This window comes from Crocodylus porosus, unplaced genomic scaffold (genome assembly GCF_001723895.1).
Source record: "Crocodylus porosus isolate Cpor-Errol unplaced genomic scaffold, CroPor_comp1, whole genome shotgun sequence".
NCBI classification, from domain to species: domain Eukaryota; kingdom Metazoa; phylum Chordata; order Crocodylia; family Crocodylidae; genus Crocodylus; species Crocodylus porosus.
In genome coordinates, this window is record NW_017728945.1 from 2169772 (window position 1) to 2187439 (window position 17668).

The 17668-nt window shown below is 57.7% G+C and overlaps 1 protein-coding gene across 7 annotated transcripts in view; it reads left to right on the plus strand.

The window, feature by feature from the left end:
- The window catches only part of TJP3 (tight junction protein 3), a 39548-nt gene that overhangs the window by 21174 nt on the left and 706 nt on the right, over positions 1 to 17668 (plus strand). For 6 of the 7 annotated variants that reach the window (XM_019550615.1, XM_019550616.1, XM_019550618.1 and 3 more), the window contains exons 6-19: positions 942 to 1045; positions 6681 to 6843; positions 7475 to 7565; positions 8179 to 8243; positions 9061 to 9139; positions 9662 to 9818; positions 10834 to 10942; positions 11904 to 12123; positions 13258 to 13454; positions 14690 to 14785; positions 15305 to 15375; positions 15564 to 15875; positions 16347 to 16658; positions 17046 to 17128. In XM_019550615.1, the coding sequence (XP_019406160.1) occupies positions 942 to 1045; positions 6681 to 6843; positions 7475 to 7565; positions 8179 to 8243; positions 9061 to 9139; positions 9662 to 9818; positions 10834 to 10942; positions 11904 to 12123; positions 13258 to 13454; positions 14690 to 14785; positions 15305 to 15375; positions 15564 to 15875; positions 16347 to 16658; positions 17046 to 17128 (2059 nt within the window). The remainder of the gene's footprint in view (positions 1 to 941; positions 1046 to 6680; positions 6844 to 7474; positions 7566 to 8178; positions 8244 to 9060; positions 9140 to 9661; positions 9819 to 10833; positions 10943 to 11903; positions 12124 to 13257; positions 13455 to 14689; positions 14786 to 15304; positions 15376 to 15563; positions 15876 to 16346; positions 16659 to 17045; positions 17129 to 17668) is intronic. The other variant, XM_019550612.1, reaches the window with a different exon arrangement.

Sequence of the window (17668 nt, forward strand, 5' to 3'; positions counted from 1 at the left end):
GGGGAGAAGGCCCGCTCCTCCCCTCCCCCTGCCGCATGGGGCCAGCTCCTCCCCTTCCCCCCACCCACGTTGGGTCTGCTCCTCCCCCCACCGCTACTGCTCAGCCCTTGTCAGCCCCGCAGGTGGCAAGGATGGAAGGGGGGAGGGGCGGTCCGAGGCCAGCGGTGGCCTTCCCCCCCCCGCTTCATTGTCACCACTTGCAGGGAGTGGGGGAGGGGGGTGCAAGGCCAGCACTACTGGCCTCACCGCTCCCTCCCTTGTGTCCCCACCATCATGGTGGTGCTCCACTGCACCACCACCTCCTGTCTGAATGCTTATTCACACTCTGATTGGCTGTTTCAGTCAGCCAATCAGAGAACGAATAAAGCATTATGGACAGGCAGAAAGTCAGACTAGGGCTTTTGTAATATTCGAATTCATAGGCAGGCCAGGTTCTTTGAGTAGATGTGATATCTTTTATTAGACCAACTGAGCGGTTCGGGGGAGAAGTTCTTATCAAGCGTTCGGGCTCAGTCGCCCTTCTTCAGGCACAGGGAGGCGCTGCTGGTCCGAGACTCCGAGGAAGTCTCACTGGCCTCAGACCAGCAGACTCCCTGTGCCTGAAGAAGGCCGCCAGCGCCCGAAAGCCTGATAAGAACTTTTTGCCAGCTACTCAGCTGGTCTAATAAAAGATATCGCACCTGCTCAAAGAACCTGGCCTGCCTATGCCCTTAGAACAACACGGCCACAACCAAGAACCCAATAACAAACTCCTAAATTTTCGACATGTAGAATCTAGTTCAGTAAGGTATCACCCGGGGAGCTCCGCAGCAGATGTCGTGAGGGTGTGGGGAGGTGCCTGTTGGGATCCATGGCCGATGGTCAGCTCTCAGCTTTGCACACCAGGGCTGGGATTCCTCTAGTCCCATCTGCTGACCCTTGCTCTTCTTCCTGGATTGCAGAATATGGCTTGAAGCTGGGCAGCCAGATCTTTATCAAACACATAGCAGAATCCGGCTTGGCTTCCAAGGACAGTTCGCTGCAGGAGGGGGACCTCATCTTAAAGGTAGGTGGAGGACCAAAGGGACTGGGGTCAGCTTGTCCCCGATGCTGCAATGTTTCACTTCAGGGCCTACCGCTCTTCCTGCCTAGATGACCTCTAGGGACGCTTGGGTGCTGCCTGGTGGGCGAGTGAGACGCTATATTACACTATTCCCCGTCTCCCCACAGTGGTTTGTAGATGGGGTGACTGTATCATCATTCCATCGCCTGTTAGGTTGTTTGTTTGCCATTATGGCTTTGTCTGCACCAGGGTTTAAAGGTGGGTGCAAGTGAGACAGATCAAGCTGGTTAACAGGATTTTACCACTCCATGTTGCCTTGTCTCCAGGATGCACGCTGGAGGAGTCACGGGCATCTTCTACCTCTTTTCTGGTGTCTGAAATTTTACTCTTGCGGGAGTTTCATGCTCAAAGTCCATTGACAGTGGTGGGGCCCAACCTCTGTGATGTTAAGTGCGGAAACCTCCGTGGTGGTATTGCCCTCAGAACAGCATAATTGGCTCACACGTGAGGGGTCTGCCTGCTGTGGTGTGAACCCAAAAGGCTCCAGAAATGGCTGAGACCTCCTGCCTGAAACACTGGTGAAAGCCGTGTAGGCCCAGTGTCCGTGAACAAGGCAGCTTTTGCACTGCTTTATCTGCTCTGGGAAGGGTGTGCTCTTCTGTTCATACAGTTAATGGGACAACTCCTGGACGTGCTGGGGGCAATTCCTCTGACATAAAGGTGCCAGCAGAGCACGCTCCTCTCGGCGCCTTTGTGCAGCTAGGCAATGCACAAGGAGAACCACCGGAGTAGAAATCCACCCATGCCCTAGGGCACTGCTCACTCAAGAGCACTCCTCTCAAAAGTATACTTGGGACCAAAGCAAAGTGGAAAGATTTGTGAAAGCTCCATTAAAGAGATACCATGCAAAGCCTTACTTACAGAGCTGCAGTCCATGCCTCCAAAGAGCCCTCGGGTGCATGGGTGTAACAGGCAGTGATTTTACTTGCCTGCCCCAGGTTTTCCTTGCCTGGCACAGGATGTCCCCCTGGGTGGTCTACACCAAGTGGAGGGGAACGCCCAATGGACAATGCATGCACAGCACTGGATTTCGCACCCTTTCAGCTGGTTCCAACGAACCTTTGGTTCTGCCTACACAGTAAACAGAAACAAAGTTAACCAGGGTTTTGTCTTTACTGCACAAAGGGCAGGTTTGCCCTCCCATTAGCCAGCTACTTAGCTTTCCTGGGGCAGGTGATGTAAGAGTAATTTTGGGGGTTTGGAGGGGGGGGATAGGAATGGGGAATGGTGGCAGTGCTCACCCCCTGGGCTCCAGATCCATGCAAATGCAGGGGCTCACACCAGACCATGCACCATTCAGGCCAGGGGTACTCAGCCCCTGCCCCTGGCCAGATCCAGCATGAATCCACGGGGAGCCCAATGGGCTGTGGCCTTGCACGCTAGATCAGGCACACAAGGTGGTGTGAGGCTTGATCCCAGTGTGTGGTGGTGGCACAGGGTCCCAGAGCCCAGTTCCAGCATGCAGGGTCAGATGCGGGTGGCACGGACACGCAGGGCTGGGTGGGGAAGCTTGGGGCTTTGGGGTCTGATCCCAGCATGCAGGGGCCAGTTGAGGCAACATGGGGTTGATCCGGATATGTGGACTCAGTCTTGACATGTGAGGCTGATCTGGCCCATGGACTGGCCCCGGGCCACTCCTCTGGCAGGGCTGAAAGATGAGTGCAACAGATTTGAGCCAGTCCTGCGCTAGCTGTCTCATCTTCAAGTTGTGATCTAACCTCAGTCAGCTGCAAGTCTCACCTTGAGCTATTTCAGTGCAGGCTGTGGGCATGCAAATGTGAGAGCCTGCTATTTAGATACTACTCAAGTTGGTTTAAAAAAACAAAGATTTTAAATTGTATTTAATTAGGAACTTTTTTTGCTCTGAAAAAAGTTATTTCTCCCCCTTCTCTCTCTCCCCGCAGTGACTAGGACAGAAAAACAATTAGCCAATTTGTTTTAGTTTCTGTGCACAGGGCCTAAGACAACTTGTTGGATGTGGGGATAGGGATCAGTCTCTGTCTATCTCAGTTGACCTGGGATCAGGAACAGCAAGGTCAGATAAGAAGCTGGTGGGAGGAAGCAAAGCTAGAATAAAGAGTTAGGGTGGGGAGAGAATGAGGTTGGATGAGATGCCAGTGACTGTGGGGGAGGCCAATTTGATGAGGAGCTGGGAAGGGGTTTTGGGACTGACTGAGCAAGGAGGTGGGAATGGAGGTGGGGCAACTGGGGCTTAGACTGTGAGCATGGAAAAGGAGACCAGAACTGGCTGGGTAAAGGGGCTGGTATAAGAAGTTGGAAAGGGGAACTGGCTAGGCAAGGAGAATGGGCTTGTCATGAGGAGGTAGAAGATGAGAAGAGACTGGAGGAGGCAGAAGAGTCTGTCACCGCAGAGGACGAGCCCTTTCAGAGTCTGGGATGGCACCTGAGATTCTGGAGTCTTGCTGCTGTCTCACGGTCAGCGAATACCCGCGAAACCCACTGGACAATGTCTCCTCCCCCAAGAGATGACCCTAGGGGGTGCACAGCCCCGGGCAAATCAGCCTGTGCATGGCCCCCTTAACAATGCCTGGGGCCATGGTACCCGGCATGGGGACAGTCTCTGTTTTTTCTGCAATGTAGGGCTGAGCCGCCAGCTCCAGGAGGGCCCTGCAAAGTGCAGGGCCCAGGGCAGTCGCCCCGATTTGCCGTACCCTAGGGATGGCCCTGCCTCCCCCTCTCGTGGCACTCTCTCCCCACCGCAGTAACATCCTCGATCAGCTCAGGTGGCAAAGGATGTAGAGAGAGGTTCCAGCTCGGAAAGCTGTGGGTGTTGAGATGGTGTCCCAGGACGGGAATTTGTTACGCTTGTTTGTGTGGTCTTTCGTTTCCTCATGTGTGTTTATTTTGTTCCCAAATGTTTTTTGAAAAAGACTATTGTTAAGGTTTGTGAATTCAAATGCTCAAAATTAGGTAATGCCAAGTCACTTTGCCTGTCTGCGCACATACCCTGTGATACAGTTTTCTATTGTACAATCACTTATTTTTCCCCCACAACATCCCTGCCTTGTAGCAGGCTCAGTGAGCAGCTATTTGGTATTCAGCCAGTCCTGGTGTTTAACCAGTGGCCGCATAATATATTTCCATTTCCTTCACACTATTCACACCCAGCTCAGAAGAGAGAATCACTTCCTCGTGCACTGCTTCTGCATCCTTTATTACTACTGTGTCAGAGTACTAAGTAAATATTGCTGGGGACAGATCCAAGGGGTGTGGGGACAGAGTTGCGCCCAACTTCAGCTGTGTATAGCATGCATAGTGAGTTCCCTGAGGAGCTCCATGTGTGCTGTGGGCTCTGAGCTCACCAGCTGCTTGGTGCGGTGTCTGCTTTTACCTGGATCTGGAGCTTCGGGTGAGCATTGCCACTGTTTACCCTTCCCTTATCGCCTCCCTCCCAACCTCACTCCACCCCAAATTCAACAGCAGGCAAAAAGAGGGAAGGTCATGGAAAATGTCAGCCCAGCTCCCCTTGGAGCGCCACATGTCAGAGAGCTCAGAGAACAAACTGGCATCCAGGATTGTGCCTAGGGGGTATATGGCACGCTGCCTCAGCTGTGATTCGGGATCTGCCCAGGAACATTGCCACTGATCTCTCCCGGTCCTGGTATTACTCCTTGTGCTGTTTTGGAGATGGACAAAGATTAAGGTCAAAATTTTTCACCACTCTAGGGTGCTAGGACCTGACCCTTTCCGTGCTTGATGTTTTGCAAAGCTGGATGTGTCAAAGCACTGGTCACCTTGATTTAGTTGCAGCATGAATGATCAGCAGACAATGAAGGACACACAGTGGGTCCTGTTAGGTGACTTGCCCAGCATCATGGAGGAACTCTGTAGCAGAGGCAGGGATCAAATCTGCTTCTCCAGGGTGTTGGCCTTTCTCATTCACTGGACACCTTCAACTTGTCCAGCAAATGGGCCAGGGGTCCCAGGGACAACAGTCTCCTTTGCTGGTCAGTCCTGATCCTTTTCATGGGATGGAGCTGTCATGGGGATGCGTGAGCTGAGGAGTCCTTTGAATCTAAAATCTCCATCTTCATAAAGAGTAAGCCTCCTGGTGTTTCCTAACACTGGGGGCTTCTCTCTGCCCCCCGAGTGCTGCTTTTTTAATGCAGAGTTTGATGCGAGTGGTTTCATGCTGCAGCAGTGCTTAGGAATCTGTTAAGGATCAGTGCCTCCCACCCCACCACCTTTCTCTCCCCTCACTAGCCATTGCATGAACATGGATCAAAAACCAGGCTGTGTCCTGGAGATCTTGCCATCTCCTGCTGCAGCCAAGCCCTCAGTGTGTCTGTTGGCAGTAGTTTTCTTGCTGGTCCCTGGGTGCCAGGGTTTACCCCAAGCCTTTCCTTAGATGTAGCATTTTGAAGGGGCCAGCTGCCTCCTGCATCACCTGATTGCTGCAGATGACAACTCTGCCTTGGCATGGAGGTGATGCTTTTTAGTGCATAAAAATTTAGGAGAGCTTTGTCTAAAGTCTCACCTCTCTGGGCAGGTGATATGGAAGAGGCAGTTACAGTTCTACTGATCTGCAAGTACATTTTGCAACTTGGGTGCATCCAGGAGCACTCCTTGTTGGTGTGATCAGAGGCCCTTCTTTTCCATGGGGAGAGATCCGTCCAGCAGCTCCTGGTCCCCGGCTTAAGTGGTCAGACTGGGAAGAGAAGAAGAGCAAGCCTGGGTGTGCACGTGTGTGTATGTGCCTCCCAAGTACACTCATGCCCTAACACCGTCCTTTCCTCCTCACTCAACTTTCCCCTCCAGTTAGAAAGCCACGGTGATATTTCCCACCACCTTTGCAGTGCTTTGGAGGCCCTGAGTGAAAACCTCTCTAGCAGTGCTGGGGACTGTTTTCTTCTCACTGTCATCGATACAAATGACAGAACAAAGAGCAATGGTCTCAAGTTGCAGCAAGGGAAGTTTAGGTTGGATATTAGGAAAAAGGTCCTTACTTGCAGGGTAGTGAAGCACTGGAGCAGGTTACCCAGAGAGGTTGTAGACTCTCCATCCTTGGAGGTTTTTAAGACCCGGCTAGACAAAGCTTTGGCTGGGATGATTTACTTGGGGCTGGTCCTGCTTTGAGCAGGGGGCTGGACTAGATGTGACCTCCTGAGGTCCCTTCCAGCCCTCATTTTCTACAATTCTAATATAGTATCCAAGAGTCTGTCCTAGCGCTCGAGGAGATTCGTTTTGGCCTCAGACCTCCCCAAGGTGTCTCTGAGGAATCCCTTTCCTGGTTATGAGGTAGTTATAAGGAACTTGAGACAGCCTGGGCCCAGCCCCATTGAGTCAACAGCTCTGCCCTAACTTGGTAAGAGCCCTTATATGAGGAACTCTGGCATGGGCATGCCCTTAAAGTGGTGAGACCAGCTGCCTGGCATTGGATTTCTAATCTGTGAGCACTGCCTACAGGAATGGGACATCTAGATTTTGGGATCCTGTGATCTCTTCAAACTGCCCCTGCCACTGCTCTTGGCTGTTCCCAGCCCAAGGAAAGGCTCCTACGATGACCTCCTGCGGAGGGCAGAGATGGTAGCACCGTTCTAACTTTTTCCCTCTCTAGATCAATGGCATCACGAGTGAAAACATGTCTCTGGCTGACACCCGCAGACTGATTGAACGGTCAGAGGGGACGCTGACCCTGCTCGTGCTCCGGGACAACCGGCAGTTCCTGGTCAGCATCCCTGAAGTGAGAGACAGTGACAGTGACAGCTCGCAGATGGATGGTAAGGGGGGGTGCCGGGCCATGGGGAACAGCCTAGGTGTCCATAGCCAGGGCATCAGAGGATTGGCAGCGCTGTTCGTGGCATCGGGGGTGGGAGGGAAGGTGCCATAGCTGCAATTGGGCTTGAACCCAAGGGTCATTGACTGAGTCTGCAGGGGGTTCAGACACTCTGATGGCTGTTGGTCACAGGCGGGAGCCCCAGGCGACTGCTGGACTCCACTAGGCAATCGTGGCACACTCTGAAGGGACACTAAGAAAACTTTCCCTTCCTGGGTCAGACTGTCCCATCACAGAGCTGCTGCATAGAGGGGTTTTCTGTCCTGAACCTGGAAATGAAACTGGTTGGTAGCTGCTCCTTTGTAGCGCAAGCCTGAAGGTAAAAGCAATATTGCAAGAAATCATCAGACTTGGCTTCTGAAAGGAGACCATCGGGGTTCTTGTGCTTGCTGCACCAGGGGGCAAGAGCCCTTCAGCCCTCGCCATCCTCTGACTGCCCATTGGGTGGATGTGCCCTGCCGCAACCATCGGTTTGAGGGTCCTGAACAACTGCCCTGACGCACTTCACTCTGGAGCACCCAGCACTATGGCTTGGAGGCTTCCTAATGAGAATTTCTCCCACCTCTTGGTTCTAGACATCTCGGACATCGGCTCTGAATTGTCCCATCAGCCCTCAGCAGAGAGTGCCCAGCGCTTCCCAGGGCCCCCCGGGATGAATTCACTGCCGTAAGCCTCCGCCTGTCTCTCCCCCTCCTCCCCCTTCTAGTCTCTGTCTACCTTTCCCCGGCCTGGCCGGTGCCTTGGGAGGCCCTCCCCTGCCAGCCCCTCAGCCTCATGGTTGAGCTTTACGCTGATGTGCAAGTGAAAAGTCCCGTCCCTCCAACAGTCTCCCAGACGGCCTGTTCCAATAAGGACAAGCTGGAGTCTTTCAGGTAACATTCACGCTCCAGCTGCAGCTTGGGCAGCCTCCCTAGCAAGGCTAGTGGTCACTGGATCTGGGCAGGGGAGCCCTGGGCTTCCTTTGGAGAGAGCACTCGCCTGGGGCTGTCTGGCAGGCAAGCTCTGTCTTCTCTCTGGCTGGGAGGTGAACAGAAACGTGGGTCTGCTAAGGGCTTCTTGGTGGACTGGGAAGAGTCTGGAGCTGGTGCCATCAGGAGCCAAGTTGGGGGGGTGCTCTCCTGCTGGCCCACGGAGCACAGGTGGGGATGGGTCCACATGTCCAGCCTGACTGTCTGCAGCAGCTGCTGGAACAGTTTCTTTGGGTCAGGGCAGTCCTGTCCCCAGGAGCCAGCAAACTGCAGCAGCTCTTCTGCACTCTGTCACCTCTTGCTTGCTCTAGAGAGGGGAGACCGGGCGGCAGAGAGCCAGCAGCTGCCAGGCCAGCGAATGAAGTGCCCGTCTCAGGTGAGTCGTGCCTGCCCGGTGAAGCAACAAGCCTGTGGGCAGTGTCCAGCTCTCCCCCGTTCATAAGTCCACGGGGCCATCTGGCCCGGCTCGCTAGTTCCTTTCTGCTGAGTGGTCACCGGAAACGAGCCCTGGCCGTCAAGTCCCCAGTGTGACAGCAGGTTTCCAGTTGCCCTTGTCTTACCGGAGGGGTTGGGGTGAGGTTATGGAGACTGAACTCCCATGCCCCAAAAGGAGGTCTCTCCTGGCGAAGGATGGCTCGCCAGGGGATGCTGGGGCTTGGGATGTCTATCTTGCCTCTGTCCTGCTGCATTGCTTGTGCAGATGAGCAGTGGTCTCCAGTCTGCTGCTTCACCAGACCTTGTGACGAAGGGCGATAGCCCCGGCTCCAGACAGCTGGGAGTTGGGTCGCTAGTAGCTAGACCGTGTCTAGTGTCCCAGTGCAAAGTGACTGTGGTTGTCACCAGCAGCCCAGTGTGAAGTCTCCAGGGCTCTGGCTCATAGCTGCATTGAGGTATCTCTTAGGCAGCCTTTCCATAGGACCTCTTGAGATCTGTCTGCCACATGGTGCTTCTGCATGCAGCTGAGCCCAGCAGCATGGGTGCTCCATTCGGGAACCGTCTCCTGAGCTTTCACCTCTGTGCTGCCTCCCACAGTTGTGCAGTAACAGGCTCTCTCTGCCCTCCAGAAGCCCCTCAGCTGTCCCATGATCCCCTACTTCTAAATCTCCCCCCAGCAAACCTGCTGGGGTCCCCAGAGCAGCTTGAGCATCCTGGGGGGTTAAGCAAACTGTTTACTGCTTCATCTTCTCCTTCAGACTCCCCAGAGGCTGCTGAGGAGAGCGGCTGCAATGTCACCTATGGCTCCCCCACTCCCAGAGCCAGTGAGAAGGAGGGGTGAGTTGCTGGCCTGAACTGGCCCAGCCTTGGGGTCCTCTCCTGCCTGCCTGGGACAGGAGCAGTTCTGGGAAGCTGCCTGCATGTGTGGCCAGGATGGCTGGATCAGGCCCTTTCTGGTGCTGTGCAGAGACACTGGGCAGAGCCGGGGAACGCATCCCAACTTGGCTATGGGCAGATGCAAGCCTAGGACAAGCCTTTGGACAAGCAGGGAGGCACTGGGCTGGCTGGGGAGATCATGATGGTGGCTGGGTGGTTGGCCATGTGGTGCGTGAAAGCCCTGGAAGGTGAAAGGCAGAGCTCTTGCCAGCAAGTCTGTGAGACCAGGAAGCCGAGCTGAGCTAGGAACAGCCGAAGAGGTGCTGGCCCCTGCAGGCAGTGCCCCTCTGTTTGGTAGTGAAGTGCTCACGAGCCCCCCAGGCTGGTGCTGGGTGACCTCTGCTCCGTTAGCTGTGCTGCTTCTGCTGCCCCAGGATCACTTGGCCTCCCCCAGGCTGACACAGAGGCCTTCTCCTGGTGCAGGTACAGCCCGGATGCCAAGATCGTGCGCTTTGTGAAGGCCAAGAGCATCGGGCTGCGGCTGGCCGGTGGCAATGATGTGGGCATCTTCGTGGCAGGCGTGCAAGAGGGGAGTCCTGCAGCCGGTCAGGGGATCAAAGAAGGGGACCAGATCCTGCAGGTAGCCCTGGGCAGGGGGAGGGAAGGAGACTCCAGTGAAACTGCTGCTTGGCTCCCCTTCCCTGCTGGCAGGGCCTTGCCAGTGCTATGTCGTGGGGCTGCTGACGAGCCCCTGCCCCTCTTGGCGTCGGGCCCCAGGAAGGGTAGTGGTGCCTGTGGTCTCAGGCCAAGAAGAAGTCTGAACTCCCCCTGGGCTGAGACAGCCTGGACTCTGCTTTATGCAGCTGACGTCCCTGCACGTGTGCTCCTTGGTGCCTCCGGCAAGGGACGTTGTCCTGCTGGAGTCGCCTCCTCCCCCCACAGCCACCCCCAATGGGGTGTCTCTGAGCAGAGTTGACTGGACCCCCTCCCAGTGCTCTGCCCGATCAGGCGGCGTGGGGGAGTGGGGTCAGCCTGAGGAGGCCTAGTCAGCCGGGGACCTTGGCCCACCAGCATGCCCCACAGTACGCATTGTGCCAAGTGGTCTGCGGTTGTTCCAGCCCTGTGATCATCCCAGTCCCTGCTTGCTCATGCCAAATGCTGACCCTGGCTGGAAACACTGGGGATACCTCTGGCCACCTCCTGCCAGCTGCACCCTGCCCTGCCCAGAGGTTGTGAGACTGCCCAAGCTGCCAGGGTGTGTTTCTGCCTAGCAGCCCTGCTCTGAGCTATGCCAGAGGTAGCACAGCTAGGACAGCTTGGGCATTTCTGCTTTTATCACAAGGTCCCCGCTCCCCATTGCCCTGGAGCTTCCCTTTTTCAGCAGCTGACCAGGAAGACTCCTGCCTGCTTGCAGGCCAGGATTGCCGAGCCCATCACTAACTGAGCCTGTAGTGGCTGGGTAGCACCAAGGTCTTCCATGTGTTGGCCAAGGTCAGAGAGGTGGGAATGGCACCCGGCAGGTCTTGCAGAGGCTTCCTGCGGAGCCTGCCCTCCTTGCCCTCTCTGGCTGGGACCTCAGCATGCTCAGGCCCTGGCCGCTGCTGGCCAGAGGCAGCTGCTGGGCGCCAGCTGTGAGGCCTCTTCCTCTGTGGCAGGTGAATGACACCAGTTTCCAGAGCCTGCCGCGTGAGGACGCCGTGCAATACCTCCTGAGCCTGCCGCCGGGTGAGGAGGTGGTCCTGCAGACCCAGTGCAAGCAGGACAGTAAGTGACTCTCTGCCCCTGCATGGAGCTGCAGGCTCCTGGGCTTCTCAACACCACCCCCAGCCCCGTCCTGTCCTGTCCCAAAGAGCTCCCATCCTGCTGACGGGTGCTTTCCCAGCCTTGTGCTTGTCTCTCCCTTTCAGCCTTTTCTTCAGGATCCAATTACTATACCCCACCCCACCCCTGCGCCGTGCTCATCCTGCTGTCCCCTCTGATGCTGGTGGGGAACTGGGAAGTTTCTGGGGATGTTCAATCGCTGCCGCAGCCGAAGCCCCTCTAGTACGGGGGAGTGGGGAGGAAGGCTGTGACTCGCATCTCTACTGCCTCCCAAGAGAAGCCGCTGCCCCTGCCCCCCCATGAGCCCCTCCCAGTGGTGGTACAAAAGCAGCATCTCAGGCTGGCCTCCTTGGAGTATCTGCACAAGGAAGTAGGGGGCATGTTGATGGCTGTGGTTACATCCCCTGCCCCTCACGGCCATTGCCTTTGTGGTGCGGAGGAGCCTGGTCAGGAACCTGCCTGACCTTGTCGATGAAGCCTCTCCACACCCCTGGCGTCACCACTCATCGAATAGCACGCGTGCCTTCAGAGGAGGCTTGTGCCTGGGTGGGGGTGAAGTGATTCCCATGGACAACTCATACCAGGCCCCAGTGGCCAGCCCTGCGCAAATGCATGGCAGACCCCAGTTCCCATGGACAGGGCCAGACACAGACATGGGTGAACTGGGTGCCTGCCCGGGGCCCAGACAGAGAGGGGGCCTGAAAATGGTGAAAATAATGATTACTATTATCATTATCTCTGGCGAAGAGGGGACCCATACTAAATGTTTGCCCAGGGCTGCCAGGAGTCTTGGTATAGTGCTGCCCGCAGACTTTCTGAGCAATAGTTTGACACTCCCGGGTACCTGCTGCCTGCCCCTGGGCTGCTCTTTCCCTGACAGTCTCTCCTGCCTGGGGCTGCCCAGTTTACAGGAAGATGATCAAGTCCAATGTGGGCGACTCGTTCTACATCCGCACGCACTTCGACTTTGAGAAGGACGCGCCCTCTGGGCTGAGCTTCACACGGGGAGAGGTCTTCCATGTGGTGGACACCATGTACCGGGGCAAGCTGGGCAGCTGGCTGGCTGTGCGCGTGGGAAGAGACCTGCAGGAGCTGGATAAGGGGATCATCCCCAACAGAAGCAGGTGGGACCTTGGGAAGGAAGGAGGGGCCCAGCGGCTGGCGAGGGACAGCAGACACCCCATTGCCCATGCAGAAGAAAGCTCTTCAGTGTCTGATGTGGGGAGCAGGTTGCAATGGTTTCCCTGGCCCTGGGAGTGTGCAGCTGCGGGTCATCTGACGGCAGTGATTTGGGCCCTCCATCCCTCCAGAGAGCCAGACTTTTCCATACTGGGCTGTCACCCAGCCAGATTGTGCAGAGGCAGCCACTGAGGAGCAAGGGGGACAGGGCATCTGCTTGAACCCCAGGCTGAGGCACGTTGCTGCCATGGAGTCTTGCACCCAGCCAGCACCATGTTGGGCACCCTAAGCTGCTCCACCCAACTCGCTAGGCTCCAGTCCAGTTGTGGAGGGAGAAGGAGGCAGAAGAAGAGCTGCTTCCTCGATGGCCTTGGCGGAAGTCTTGTCCAGGGCCCAAACCACAGGACACTGGGGTTGCTGTGGGACTGTCTCTCCTCTGTGCCCGGTCTGCTCTGTGCATGGGGATAGCAACTTTCCTGGGAGGCAGGGGGCTGTCTCCCACCCCTAGGGGCAGCTCTTTCCTGCCAGGCCCGAGGTGGCTCCGTGTGCTGAGAAGCTGGGTGCATTACCCTGGCAGCGCTGCGCTAATGCAGCTCTCCTGCTCCCAGCACCAAGCTGGCATGGGGTCTGCACAGTGTCACCTCATGCCAGACATCCATTCCCCAACCGGGGCAGAGCCAGCCTGAGGAAGGAGAGCAGAAGCCGGTCCTGGCTTTTAGAGACAGTGACTGAGGCCACGTGCCCCAAGAGGGAATGTTTCCATGCTGATGCGACTGCACCCAGTTGGGCTCTCAAGAGGTGCTGTCTGGCTCCCTGCTTCACCCTTTCCCCATGGACAAGCAAAGGGGGATAGAGGGCCGGCAGGACTTGCCTGAGGCTGCATGGGGAGTTGGCATCCGCAGCTTAAGGGGAGCCCGGTTCCTGGCTGCCAGCACCTCTCTTGGCTGCAGCACTTGCCAGTGGATGCTGAAGCAGGAGCCCTGGGGGTGCAAGCAGCCCGTGGCAGAGCCGGGGGGGTGAGCACCACTGAGCGCAGGGACGCTTGCTCCGTTGCTGAGGCTGTTGCCCTGTCATTCCAGGGCCGAGCAGATTGCCAGCCTGGAGTCGGTGCTGAAAGCCGCGGCCGCCCCCAGCTCCTCTGGGCCCCGGGCTGAGTTCTGGAAGCTGCGGGGCCTGAGGGGAGCCAAGAAGAACCTGCGCAAGAGCCGCGAGGACCTGTCTGTGCTCACCAAGCAGGGCCACTACCCTCCCTACGAGAGGGTGGTGCTGAAGGAAGGTGGGTCTGGGTCGGGAGGGTGTGGGGGTGCTGCCCTCGCTGCTGCAGTGGACCAGAGCTGGTGCTGCTCAGCCTGCTGCGGCCTTGCTTTGGAGCAGCAACGTCTCAGATTCCCGCAGGGACGGATGTGGCTATTGCTGGGGCCTGTGGCCTGTGCTTGCTCCAGGCGTTTGCTGTGCTGCTCCAAGCTCAGCCTGGTAAAGCAGTGACGCTGCCCTGTATCATGGCACAGACCCCAGGACCTCTCCTCCAGCACAAGGGCTGCAGTGTCAGTGGTGCCTTGGGAGATGCTGTGCGGGGACCATCCCCGCAACTAGTCAGGTCCCTGCATGTCCAGTGCAGATGTAGCCACCCCTTGTGCACAATCTCCCCTCTCTGGGGCTGAGGGCTGGATGCTGTCTCAGCCTTTCTGCTGACTGGAGCCCCCATGCCCTTCCACTTCTCTCCAGTATAGCTGGCTGGGCTGGGATCACCCAGGCAGTGTTGCCCTGGGCCCTTGTCCTGCCACCTCCTGGCAAGGGGAGCTGCTCAGTGTGCCTGCTCTCTGCGGCTTCTGTCAGCGGGGCTGTGGGCAGCGAGCTCCCTGCTGGGGGCCTGGCAGCCTCTTGCCCCTGGGGTGTAGGGAGCCAGGAGCTGTGCATCCCGCTGCAGTGGCAGGGGGGATGTTTCACTGGCTTTTACCTTCCTGGGAGCTGCCAAAGGCCCATGAAGCAGCAGCTCCTGATGAGCTGCCTGACCCAGTAGCAGGGATAGGGCTGAAGTGGGAGCTGCTGATCTTCCTTTGCCTCGGCCCCACACAATGGGGTCAGCTACGCCATCCCGTGGGAGCCCGCTCTGCTCGCAGCACTGCCCTGGCTGGGTATCTAGGCTCCAGCCATACACGGGGCTGGGAAGCAGCTGTGGGCCAGATGCTGGGTGGGTGGCGAGGAAGGTCTTGGCTGCCCAGCCTGTGCTAGTCTCTGAACAGCTTGCTGCACCGTGGGCCACATGCTCCAAACGTAGCCAACTCTGGGTGCATCTCGTCTCAACCCCACTCACTTCCTTATCTGGAGCCCAGTTCTGCCATTTAAACAAGCAGGTTTTCAGAGACGGTCTCTGCCTCCTGGGAGACTGGGATCTCTCCACCATGCAGTAGCTCAGGAGGTTGGGCAGATCCTGCGGGGTCAGAGGCTGATGGGGTTGGCAGGCTGTGTCCCGTACTTGCTGCCCTGCACTTACACTTCTCCTCTCTGCAGCCAGCTTCAAGCGGCCCGTTGTGATCCTGGGCCCCATTGCTGACATCGCCATGGAGAAGTTGGCAGCTGAGATGCCCAACGAGTTTGAAATTGCCTGTAAGTGCAAAGGAGTGTCTGCTCCTGCCAGGCCTATTAGGGGGTAAGGAGGGAACACAGGGCTTCTGCCTGGACCAGGGTTAGGGGGACTGAGGCCCTGGGGACAGAGTGAAGGGACCCTGGCACCATCCAACTAATGCTCAGCAGCTGCTGCAGTCTGGAGCCCTGGTGCCCATGGCTGAGGTCCTAGTTGCTTCCTTGGCTTGGGCCTGGGCCTTCCCGTTTGCACATAGGAGCCCCCGCCCCCGCTCCATGCTAGCTGCTATACAGCACTAACCTTACGGCCAGGAGTGCCCTGGGCTGCCTGCAGCCTGAGCAAACGCGTCTGGAGCCTTCCGCTCTCCTGCCTCTGCTGGTGCCCAGTCTGGGATGGGTCAGGCTGTCCCTTGTGCAATGCAGCCCTGGGCTTGGCTGGGTCATCAGGCCACCGGGGCTCAGCACCCCCACAGTGGCGCTTGGGGAACATCCAGCTTGAACAGCTGCTTGCACCCTCCCCGCCACGGTTCTCTTGTTCCCTAGTGAGTGTGGCCCGAGACACAGGGTCATCCAAGGTCATCAAGCTGGACTCGGTGCGGCAGATTGCTGAGCGGGTGAGTCACCGGGGCCAGGAGCATGCAGCGCTCTGCCCTTCCCAAGCCTCTGCTCTGGGCCCGTGGGGCAGGGGAGGTCCAGAGGGCTGTTGGTGCAGGGGTAGACACCCTACACTATGTGCCTGGCCATGTTGCCCAGTCCCAGCCCTTGGCTGTCAAGAGGTTTCTCACTCCCTCTCCCCCTGCAGGACAAGCACGCCCTGCTGGACATCACGCCTTCGGCAGTGGAGCGCCTCAACTACGTGCAGTACTACCCCGTGGTGGTGTTTTGTGACCCGGACAGCCGGCAGGGCATCAAGGCCCTGCGCCAGTGGCTTGTGCCTGACTCCAAGAAGAGCTCTCGGCGCCTCTACGCCCAGGCTATGAAGATGAAGAAATACTGCAGCCACCTCTTCACTGCCACCATCAGCCTCAGCGGGAGCAGCAACACCTGGTACCAGACCCTGAAAGACCTCATCCGGACACACCAGGCCCGGCCTATCTGGACAACAGAGGAGCAGGTGCCTGCAGGCGCCCTCATTATACCGTGCTTCCCCTGTAGTTCCCACATGCTTTGGCCCCTTTGCTTGTACTGACAGCGCAAGCCCTCCCCCCGGGCTGGCAGCAAGGCCCAGATGTCCATGGGCATGATGTCCTGGCAGAGCACAGCTGGAGCCTGTGCGGGTGGCCAGGGCTGCATGGCGTCTGGTCCGGGTTTGCTGCCTAGTTCCCCAGCACTGAGCACTGCAGAGGCAGCCTGTAGGGATGAGCAGAGCCAGGGAACAGGTGGGCAGAGGTGCAGGTCCTAGGGAAGGCCGTCATCCAGATGCCAGGCTGACCAGGTGGCCCTTCAGGAGCTGGCTCTGGCTGCTGGTGGCCATGTGCATGTGCACTCTCCTGTCTCTGCCTACTCCCCTCCCACCCGCCAAAGATACGCACACAGGGCAGGGGTGCATGCAGGGTGCCAGTTAACCTGTCTCCTCTCCGTGCAGGTGGATGCCTCCCCTGTGGAGAACCTGGACCTGCTGAACCAGCAGGGCGCCACGGGCTTGGGCTCAGGTTACCTGACCTGTGACAGCCGTGCCAACAGTGACTACGAGGACACCGATGGCGAGGCAGGTGCCTACACAGACAATGAGCTGGAGGATGTCTATGACCAGCCGGCACTGGCCCGGTCGTCGGAGCCGGCGCTGGCCCGGTCGTCGGAGCCGGCGCTGGCCTGGTCGTCAGAGCCAGCAGAGCCAGACCCGACCCATAACCTGAGCGAGCGGGTGGCAGCTGCACTGGCTTATCCCACCACGCAGGTAAGCCAGGCCATTGGGCAAGGGCTCATGGGCCTGTTTGTGATGAGTGCCCCCCAAGCCAAGCTCTGCTCTGTGGGCTTTGGCCGCGTCGTGTGGAAGGTGTCAGTACCATCCCTTCGGAGGGGGCACCAAGGGGCTGTACAAACTCGGGCTTGGGCACGGGATGTTCCCTGTTCTTGGCACATCTTTGTCTGGGGCTGCGTTAGCTCAGACTGCTGCAGGTGCAGAGCTCCAGGGCTCCTGGATTCCCCAAGCTCCTTGGACCCTGCCTCACCTGTTGGGAGGGGCTGAAAGGGGAAGCCTGGCACTAGTGTCCCTCTGTGCTGAGCCCCTGCCAGGGCAGCACCAGGGGCTGCAGCACGCTAGCCCCCCCACAAAGCCCTGCAGCCTTTGACTGCTTCACTTCCACTTTCCCAGGAAGGAGACCAGCAAGCTCAGGGCCAGTGGAGACAGGAGTACAGCAGCATGCGGTAAGTGCAGGGAGGGACCCTCCAGGGACAACAGACCCCTTCAGTAGGGGTAGATGGCTGCTTGGGTTGGGGAATTGCAGCTCAAGACAGTTGCTCCTGCCCCAAGCCTGGCCCCACTCCCTGGGTTTTTCACTTAGGCAGGATGAGATCCAGGCTGGAGCGATGGATTCAGTTCTGGGATCCTTTTAACCTCACAGGTCCCTGTGGTGGGAGCTCTGTCACTCAGTAGACTTGGGTGAGGATGAGGGAAGCAGTTTGGGCTGATATTTAGTCCCAGGCCAGGTTTGAATGCAAGATAACCATGGGCCACTAGCAGCTCTTCAGTCGAGGGACTTGCTGCTGGGCACAGTCTTTCCCATCCAGGTGTCTCCACATGATCTTTATGCACAGCTCAGCCCGGGCCCCATGGTCCCCAGAACTGGGATCAGCCCAGGCCATGGGCACTGCTGTCCAGGACAAGGGGCAAGGCCGGTGCTGTCTACTGAGACTTGGGAGGAGTGAGCTGGGCAGGAGTTTCTGGCCAACAGCTATGAAGTAAAA